The sequence below is a fragment of the Cicer arietinum genome, chromosome 5 (assembly GCF_000331145.2).
Source record: "Cicer arietinum cultivar CDC Frontier isolate Library 1 chromosome 5, Cicar.CDCFrontier_v2.0, whole genome shotgun sequence".
NCBI classification, from domain to species: domain Eukaryota; kingdom Viridiplantae; phylum Streptophyta; class Magnoliopsida; order Fabales; family Fabaceae; genus Cicer; species Cicer arietinum.
The window spans coordinates 41412511-41423266 of NC_021164.2; the positions used below are offsets into that span (position 1 = coordinate 41412511).

General features: G+C 28.3%; 1 protein-coding gene across 2 annotated transcripts; it reads right to left on the reverse strand.

Annotated features, from left to right (window-relative positions):
- Positions 1 to 3104: 3104 nt before the first annotated feature.
- LOC101494171 (uncharacterized) lies at positions 3105 to 7070 on the reverse strand. Of its 2 annotated transcripts, none has more exons than XM_004499432.4 (3): positions 6821 to 7070; positions 5225 to 5381; positions 3105 to 4905 (listed from the first exon to the last, which is right to left on the reverse strand). In XM_004499432.4, exons 2-3 carry the CDS (start codon positions 5373 to 5375, stop codon positions 3455 to 3457), a joined length of 1602 nt encoding a protein of 533 aa, XP_004499489.1. In that variant the 5' UTR covers positions 5376 to 5381; positions 6821 to 7070; the 3' UTR covers positions 3105 to 3454. The 2 variants fall into 2 exon arrangements, with proteins under 2 accessions (XP_004499489.1, XP_004499488.1); XM_004499431.3 differs by having other exon boundaries at positions 6349 to 7069.
- Between the last annotated feature and the right edge of the window lie 3686 nt (positions 7071 to 10756).

Below are 10756 nucleotides of genomic sequence, written 5' to 3' on the forward strand. Positions count from 1 at the left end.
TATATATATATATATATATTAATTATAACTTAACAAATATAAAAAAATTATCTAGATATTTATTAAAATTACCATTTTACTCATAACCTCTCAAACCATTCGATAAAAATATTCACTCTCGTTTGGCAGATGCAATTTTCAGCAACCCAAGAGATTTTTAATCAAACTGCCCAGAATTAAATTCTTCGTAACATAAATAAATTATTCTTCAACAAAAGATTCACCATATTTAATCTAATTTATTTATCGACAAATAAGTTTAATCGGCGCATCGAAAGATATTTTTGGGCATTAAACTCACAAAATATGAATAACTTGGCTAAAAAGCCTCAAAGTTTAATACCAAAATACACACACACACACACACAAAACATAAATTAGAATTTAAAACTACGGGTCTTACATTTCATGTCTCATATTTCCACTTAAACTTTCGATAGCTAATTCTTCAGTACAGGTGTTATGTCACGTGTTTCTTTCAAAAATATTTTGATTTAATTATTTTGTTTGGAGAATGTATATAATAAATAAATTCAAAATACTATTTGTTTACAACAAAAACAAGAAATAATATTGGGAATGTTACAACGTCACTAGTTGATTTTGATTATTTTTTGCATTAATTGAAACTAAGATATGCTTTATTCTTCATCCCAGGAGAAAATTTTGTAAAAAAAAATATTTCATTTCTTATCGGTATCGAGACTAACAAAAATAGTTGGGACAATAAACATTCATCTCGTTTGTATTTTGGATACTCATAGAACCATCAAACAAGAAATATATCGAAGAGTTGGTGCATGGTTAGTCAAAAATCAAAGTTTATCATAAATTTAGATAAAAAACATATCACTATTTCTACTCCTAAATTGAATGAATTAATAATCATGGAATGTTTCTCAAAAGTAAGCATGACATCATCTTTTTTTTGGGTTAAATCATTCTTAATAGTATTATTTAAACTTTTCAAAATTTATTTCAATTTATTTAGTTATGTTCCCAAAGTGGATTATCTCTTGAGCTCTGGTTTAGGTTCAGCCTCAATGGAAAAAGAAAAACATAACACCCTAACAACGAATTTTCAGAGTATCTTCATAGGCCAAAAAATCAATCATTGTTATTGGAACAGATAGTAACAATCATCTCATATGCAAAAAGCCATCTTTTAACAGATAGTAACAATCATCTCATATGCCAAAAGCCATTTTTTTTCAACAATGTCTTTGTGATTTGAGTCACTATAAGTTTAATATTTGAAAATGAGTATTTTTGTTTTCATGAACAATTTATATAAACAAATAATTTTTTTTGTATTAGAGAAATATAATATGTATTCGAACACTAATAAGAAAAAAATAAATACAAATTGTATATTACATTAAAAATATTTAATGTATAATTTAAATTTTTTTTATTTAAATATCACTTGCTATTTTTTTCGCAAAAACTTGCTAATTTAATATATTGTATTTCAATAATTTATTTATTTTAATTTAAACTTCATCGTAAGTTTGGTTATTGATTTTTAATGTGATGATTATATTTTTATATATTTTGTGGTAATTTATAGTTGCTCCATTTTAATTATTAAAATATAATTAAAATATTGTGATGTATTTATTTATAATGAATTAAAAAAGTAATTGACAATTAAATCAAATTTGTAATAGAAGTTATATTTTTTATTGTTGGTTTTTAATTATAGAGATATAGACAAACAATTAGTAAAATGAAAAAAAAAAACAAAAAAATGAAGGAACTCTAGAGGTGTCACATCATATTATTTAATTACGTGGTAAAATTATTGTTACATGCATATAGGCCTAGGGATGTAATGTGTGAACATATTATTTGGGAGACTTGTTTTAATATATTTTGTTGATTCTAAATATGATTGATGGCGATCCCTAGAAGTATAAGAACGACCATTCGCATATTTTCAATTGAAATAATGACTCGATTGATGTCAATTCGATTGAAAGAACAGAAAACGACTATTTAAATCAAAATTTTACTCATTAAACTGACATCAATCAAGTTATTGTTTCAATCATGAATATGAGAAGAAGTGTTACTTTATCTTTCTAAAAATGTCATTGATCATCATTAAAATTTTAATCGAATGACTTTTAAAAACTAATCCACGAAAGTGCTTGTAGCACCTGCCTACCTTATGACATAATATATTTCATATAGAAAGATTTTAAGAATTTCTATTTAAAAAAACTTCTATAATTAAGCAAATGCAACCGTAGCATAGATACTTAACCTATCTTTGGATATGCATCCATACCGCTTCCCTATAACAACTTCATAAGTTATAGATTCTGATTTGATTGTATACATTCATAAGTGTTGCAAATAACAACTTCATACTATATCTTCATAAACAAAACATTAACTTCACGTACGAGCATAAATGATAGTTCTTGTTTTGTACTAAGGTTCTGAATTGAATACGTGAACTGCAGTTAATTTTACTTGGAACAATTGACGTTATTTAAATATCTTTAAAAGTTATAACTCCCTTCTGAAAATAAATGTCGCATTTGATTAACAAAAATTAAAAAATTAAATTCAAAAGAACGCATCTGGAGGTTGAATTTGCTGAAAGGAAACAACTCGGATGTAATGTGCCCCTTTTGTAACGAAAATATGAAGGAGCTGTACAATGTCTCTTTTGTTCATCAAAATAGAGAATCTAATCAAATACCTAATGCATTGGCAAAGGAAGGAGCATCACTAGAAGGAAGGTGGATAAAATAGTGCATTAATAGGGAAGGATGAAATTTGGTTGGTTTATACAGATATGTTAGATTTAACGGGACGGTAGTAGACGACTCCGACATGGACACCTGACACGATACGAACACGTCGACACTTACTTTCAAAAATATAGAACACCGACACTCATATATATATATATATATATATATATATATAATTATTTATTTATTATAATTAAATAAAATATGAATGTTATCTATAAAAGATTTAAATTGAGCAATTTATTTCACTAAAAAAAAGTTCTTAAACAAACTATTATAGTTTTTTACTATCATTCATCCACAAAGTTCCCTACTAAATGAACGAATGCAAAAATATGCCAGTAACAATTTTCATTAGAGATAAAATGAAAAATTACATCATAAAATGGTTTCTTTTCCATCAACCATTTTTTCCCTCTAACCTTAAAAAAATCCCACCCAAATGTGGGAAACTAACATAAATTAAGGAATAAGAAATTTTACATTTTCAAAAGGACCTGAGAACAATAAATGTGACATAACTAAAACCAAATCACCTTCCAAAACACTATTTTACAATGAAGGTTACTTTTCCAACCTTATGTCAAATGTACAAAAGAAAATAAGAAATCTCATCACCCTTGGACTTGGCAAGGAGGATGGATGCTAACTGATATTCAATCCATGTAAAAAGTAGCCTTAGATGCTCAAGCTCTTCTTATGTCTTGCCTTCGTCCATCTCCGAAAACCTCTTCTATCATGCTACATGTAGGTAAGAAATCAATCTTATTTTTAGAGCAAGATACAAAGCCAGAATCCCATACTGGTGCATCACAAGGCTCCAATACATATCCTTGGCTATAACCATGGCTATAACCATTGCTTACTCCGTTATAGTTACTGCTCCAATGATCACCACTCCCACTCTTCACCTTGATCTCCCGTGAAGCAACACCAATGTCATGTGATGTGTATGAATCACCTTTTACTTTTTCATCACATGAATCCTGCCAAACATGTTGATCCTGGGGTTGAATCAGAGGAGAACCATTAGAGTTATGCATCCCTACATGATCATATTTGGAATCATCACCAATGTTCCTCTTGGTACAATCCATGGTTCCTTTAACGGTGAAAGTTTCATCTGCAGCAAACTCATCATCATATTCTTCCAAATGATTATCATTGCAGTTATTGTTACAATCATCTTGACAGATTGGATACTCAGTAACAGAATCATCATCTTCATCGTGAGTAGAAATTTCATTTTCATCATTACCTTGCCATTCATCATTATCACTGTCAGCATTTAATAGGTGGTTCCTGTTCTGCTCTGCCCGCTTTCGAAGCATGAAGACATTAAAGTAGTAACTCACTATCTCTTTTTTGGTTCGTGAGGGGAAAACAATGGATAGATAGTTCCAGAAATTCCGGTTGAGGGATGCTGGATTATTGAAGACAACCTTGTGAAATAGATGTTCATCCTCTGCACTCCACTTTTCTGCAACTTGCTCTCCCATGTCAGCAAACCCCAATTCAGTGAATTTCTCAAACCCAATAGATTTTAATAGTTTTTCTCTTTCTTCCATTATATGTTGTCTTACACATCTCATGGATTCCCTGTCTACACAGCTACAATCAGTTCTACCCTTACCAACTTTCTGATCAATGCTAGTTAACTCCATCTCAGGCATAGGGATTATACAGGTCCCCATCAATCTTTTTTCAGCTTCATCCCTGTTCCAAGCAGTAAAGTTTGAATCTGAGACAGTCCCAGAGGCATGTGGTACATAACTAGCCCTGGAAAAACCCCATGGGGGAACATCAGCTTGATGATTAGCTCCAACAGATACAGGCTTGCGTGGAGAGTGTTCGAGGAGTATGGAATAAATGTCCTCATAGCGAGTTAATGTCCTTATGGGTCGTTCTGGACTAAAATATATTGGTCGTTCTGGACTGAAATACTCGGGAAAAAGTGAAAGATGTATAGGTTGTTCTGATCGGAGATCTTCAGTGGCGCTGCTGGTGGCCCAAGGAGCAGGGATACCTACCACAGGAAAGCTTGCTTCAGAGTCCCCAGCCCCTTTAGGAAGTTCATCACAAATTTCACCAGCAAGCTTCTCATTACATTCACAACTACCTTGGTCACATCCTCCCTCTAAATATTATAATTAGACAAGATTAAAATGCATTATGTGGAAAGTTTAAAAATAAAAATTCTTAAAAGCATCCAGACATTATCTGACACTGTTATGTTAATATATTGTAGTCAACTAAAAAGAATTAAATAAAAAAAATTGAAAATGTTTCACAAGTCTGGAGCACAAACATCCGGATAAAATCAGTTGACTAATAAAACACAAAAATGAATCATAGAATTACAAGTACAAATTATCACAAACTTGAAACTCCTGGAAATGTATCTTGTTTTATTTTATAATTTTCAAATTGCACAAGATTTAAAACTAAACTCCCACCTGAAGTTTTAGGCAACTGGGTATGCCGATCATCATTGGGAAAAACAGACTCTGATAAAGGTACAAGCAGATCGTTGGGGCTGGAATGTTTTGGATGTTTGAAGGACACCTCAAGTACTTCCTCAGCATCAAAAGGACGTTTCTGCACCATGGTTGCCTGCAGGAAAGGATTCAATAATGAATAAGACAAGTTTGCATATACCACTAACAAAGTAATTACTTAGAATCCCTTCATCAAAACAACCAATATGATAGCTCAAACCAATTAATAGGAAAAGCAATTTAAATGAAGAATGGAACATGTAATGTTACTGCATTTGTCTGTTAACTACTGAAACCACTGTTGCCATATTTAAAAAAAAAGGAGAGCAGACTATTTCCCATTGCAAATACTAGTATTGTCCATTCCTCTTCAAAAAATTCATGCAATAAATACTCAAGGATCAAAATAGGGAACACATAAACCAATAAGCATCTCCTGATATCAAAGGACAGTTAGAAACTTAGATTGGTTATAGAATATTTGGATTGACCTTCATTCATGTCTATAAAACAAAGGAAGTATAAGTTTTGTTTGTATTCACTGCTTCAGAATGTGCGTGAATGCTAATCCAAACAATTAATTGTATGAAAAATAAATAATTGCCAACATTAATTGTGTGAAAACAATTGCTTGCCCATACTGAAGAACTCTTTGCCATAAAAGCATACCACTACTCTACTCATTATCATCTTAAGGAAAAACATCCTCAAAAGTAAGACATTTTCCTTAACACACACTGTAGTAGACTAATAGCAGTTAATTCTTGACTAAATATTGACCCAACATGGTTCTGACTTCTGGATAATAGAATATCTTCAATTAAAAAACACTGTAACTCTGACATTTTAATGTTATTATATCATTATCATCATAAAAGAAGTGGGCCTTCTACTCCATATAAGGACAATTCAGTAAATTGACATCGATATTAATTACACAAGAGAAAGACATCACTTCCAAAAAATAACCCAGAAAATAAATATCGAGAAAATTACATAAATAATAATATAGCACTTACAAAAAAGCACATGTTTAATTACAACAGTAAAATAAAAACAAAAAAAATATATTTTAATTATACCTTAAAAACAGTATCTGTCAAATTATAGGGCGTACTGCTGAATTTGGAAGTAATAAAACAGGAGAATCCTAATTACTCAAAGGAATTGAACTTTCCCCAAATAAATTCAATAAAACAAACAAAAGCCCCAATTTCAGGAAACCCTAACCCTAGAATTTTCAAAATTGAACAAAAACGAACAAACTACGCCTAATTGATGGACAATCACAACGATTCCAACCGAGATCTAACAAATTCTTCGAACAAAAGAGCCAAAATTATACGCGTTGAATTTTCCCAAATTCGAAGACAAAAAATCGATATGAAAAAAACCAATAAACCAAATCGAACAAGAAAAAAAATCAATCCCTTTATCTACGATCCCTATTGGTAACACAGATCGAGAAGATCGGCGACGGAAACCCTAAAAACCGATAACGTGAATCGATAAGGACAAAATTGGGGTCGATAGAAAGATCAAATCAAGACCTACCGAAGGGTAATATCGATCGGAAAGATCGAGAAGAAATTGAGGGTGAAATCGAAGGAAAAAGAAAAGGGGATCGAGATCTGAAAACGCGGCGGAAAACGAAAGGGGAAAAACTAGGGTTAGCTGTATTTTAATTTTTATTTTAGGGTTGGTGAGAGAGAAAGGAATAAAAAGAAGAAACGACACCGTTTGAGTAAAATAAAATCGCGTTTTTGTGTGGTGAGAGAAAGAGAAATAGAGAGAGAGAGAGAGATATATGAAGGGAAAAGCATGGGATGTGAGTGCGGTATATATGGGACAGTGTGGGAACGAGGTTGTGGGTAGATTCTGAATCGTGATTTTTCATTGCTCAAAAGGGTGTCTTCACACGTGGCATTTTGTAACTGGGTCGTTTTGTTTTATTTTTTTATTTTGTTTTATGGGTTGGGGAATCTGGGGACAATAATTTGGAAGAATTTTTTATCACGAGTTCTATTGTAGTACAAAAAGAAAAAGAGAGTACATTTAAACTATTAACATTTAATAAATAATAGTTTTTATTTGCTTACATGGACATTACTAAAACATCTACTAAAATTGATCAAAATTAATAGTATTAATATGTTTATTTATTTAATTTTAGTTTTAGTAATTAAATAAATTATTTTTATAATTAAAATTTTTATTTTTATTAAAATTATAACAACAAATATTATTTCAAAATAGATCTAAAAATTAAAATATAAAAATTAGTAGTATTAAATTTGAAATATGATCAAATTCATTCATAAATAACATGTTATTTAATTATTGACGTTTTAATTTTATAATATTAAAATATATTAATTTTTAAATATAACATAAAAATCCTCACTTTTTATTGTCTATGTATTTATTTATTTTCAAAATATTCAATTGTATTTACATGCAATTCAAATTATTTAATTGTATCAAATTAATTACAGTTGTTTAGATTTTTTATCGTAGATAAGTCCATTAAATCATATAACGTATATGCACTTTGAAAACGAAATGCGTATGTTTGTTACACTTATTCTATTTGCATGTCCAAATAAGCTTTTAGTTTAAAAATAAGTGTTCTTCAACATTTTCTTTTCTAATCTTTTTTTATTAAATTTATATACATTATAAATAAATTTATATTATCATTATAAATATTTACATTTTTATAATAACTATGTCACATAAACCCATTATATTTTATTTTTTTCCTTTTCTTTTTCCTCACATCCCTTTAAGTGGCTTTGGATTTTTCCACAATTTACAAACCGTTTAAAATTTACCTTTGGTATTTGTCCTACTCTCATCTCATTTTCTTTCAAGTTTTTAATACTACACTTATGATTATAAGCGCTTTTATTTTAATCTCTACATTTTTTCATTTAATTTTTTTTATTCTAGTTTCGGTATTCATAATTTTTGGATTTTCTTCTCACAACTGTGTATTGAATCCATCTCACATCTATTTCATATCTCTATTTATTTTCTTTATCTTTTACAAAACTCTTAATTTTTGAATTTAAAATCTTATTTAAAAGTGTCATGTTAACATTATTTAATTCATGTTAGACCCGTAACCACTACATATGCAATTTTTACTGAAGTTTTTAAAAAGTGTAACATTTACATTATAAGACTTAAATGATCCATTTAAAATAAAAATAAAACCTAAAAAACTGATATTACACAATTAAATAACTTAAAAAAACGCATATGGTATTCTGTCATAAAAAATTAGTATACAGTTTATTTGCTTTTTCTCGATAAAAATAATGAGTTACAACATAGTATAAGATTATTTAAAAAATGAGTTATTTGTTTGGAAAAGAAAAAGATCAAATTGTAAATAAAATAAATAAATAAAAGGTAAGATAAAAGAAAAAATTATACTATAAGACTTGATACCTTTATATATAAATTATAGATGTTTTTTTAAATTAGTTTAAATTTGATAATAAAAAAATAAATATATGTTAAGTTGTATTAAAATTTTGAATTTGAATTTGAATTTGAATTTGAATTTAAATTGTGACTATTCTTAGAGAAGTTCTAACTATATATGTACAATTGTGATGGCAAGAAATTTGAACTTGATTCATAGATCATTTTTCGGGTTACATTTTCAGAGTCATTCTATAAAGAGTTAAATTAATTTTTAAATTATTGAATTTATCATTTTTAAAATCAAATAGAAGAACAAAATTGTTTGATAATCAAGTTGTTGAAGTCATATAAAATTGGTTATGATTTTTTTTTTTCAATCAGGTTAAAATTGAGTTTGTGATACCCAAGCTCAGCTTAGAAATTGAGAAACCGGTTAAAGTCGTTCGTATTTAATATTTTTTTTTTTATAAAGAACAAATCTATAATAAAAATAAGCCTAACTTGAATCTATTTATATGTGACATTTGTCAATCATTCAATATTAGTAAAAGATTTGAACTTTATGTGGTTTGAATCAAATATGAACGGTGATGCATTATATCAAACATTAAAATTCATTGTGTTTTATAACCTAAAATATTTATAAATATAGTCCAATAAATTTTAATGATTAGATAACAAACATGATCTTTCATATTTAATTGATACATGAGAGGATCATACTTCATTATTAATGTAGCACACGTGTCTCATTGATCAAAATATTATTTACTAAAAAATAAAATGAAATATTAACATTTCTGGTAAAGGTCATTTTGTAACTTTTAAAAATAGTTTTAAAATATGTTTATCATAACAAATAAACAATATCTTAATTGTTTTATTAAACAAAAAGACAATTAAAAAAGTATCACGTAAATAAACACGTTTTAGTTTATATTTTTATCACAATTTTCATATTATTTATTGAAGAGATATATTTTTTATTTAATGGGGAGAAATATTATTGCCAAAAAAAAAATCAGATATTAAATGCATAAAAAAAGGTAGAGATAGACTATAAAACTTTAAATTAACAAGTGTATATATTACATTAATACCTTCATTTAGATAATTTTTTAAAATGAAATGGTTGAATTTTTTTTAGTACAAAACAATGAAGGTGTATGATGCCAATTTATTTCTTACAAAAATAATGCCATGAATTTTTCAAACGAAAATAATCAATAATTTGAAATTTTAAACTCAAACTCATAGTTATTTTAATATAATTCACCTTTCAATTACAAAATATTCTCAAGATATCATTCTCAAACACTAATATTTTTTAACATTTATTGCAACAATATTCTTTCAACAAGCTGTTGAGTCAGTTAACACTCACTTGCCCCTATTCAAATCTTTTGTATAAACTTTTTAAAATTTATGCAATATTCCTTTCACCATAGCAAAATTCGGTATCAAATAGTTGACATTCGCCATCAAAATTTCAGAAGATGAATATTGATTAGATTTGGTGAGTTGCAATAACATTATTGCTCTAGACAAAGTCGAAACAAAATATTCATACAAAGACATTCAAGGTAATAATATTGTTGTTAACTCTCATTTTGTTGATCATATCTCCAACTTTGATTTAAGAGACATTGTTGTTTTTCAAGATTTTTTTTCCTCTGATAAAAAAAAAAATTGAGAAAAATTGTGAAGAAACTTATGATTCAAACTCATTTAATTTTGGAGAATTAGAAACCATTACAAAGAATTTCAAGAATCTAAGGTCCAAGCTACACAAGGTTCTAAAAATATAATTCAAGAGATCTTTGGTTCCAGCGTGTCTAATTCAGCCAACATGTATCATCTACAAGAGGATTATCAATATTTGTATATATGTGTTGTTGATTCTTAGAATAATATAGTATCAGAGGAAAAAAAATGTTCAAAATCATCAAATCTCTTCGGATTTAAAAGTCAACTCAAAAGCTACAGTGTCTAGTACGACATCTCTAAATGTTATTGTTACTAACGATAATTTATATCCCAAGACTGCTCATGACT

Excerpts from the sequence above, each read along its gene's own strand:
- LOC101494171 (XM_004499432.4), bottom strand. The coding sequence starts at position 5,375 with ATGGTGCAGAAACGTCCTTTTGATGCTGAGGAAGTACTTGAGGTGTCC. Across the intron at positions 4,906-5,224 it reads CCAGTTGCCTAAAACTTCAG|AGGGAGGATGTGACCAAGGT; the intron begins GTGGGAGTTTAG and ends TATAATATTTAG.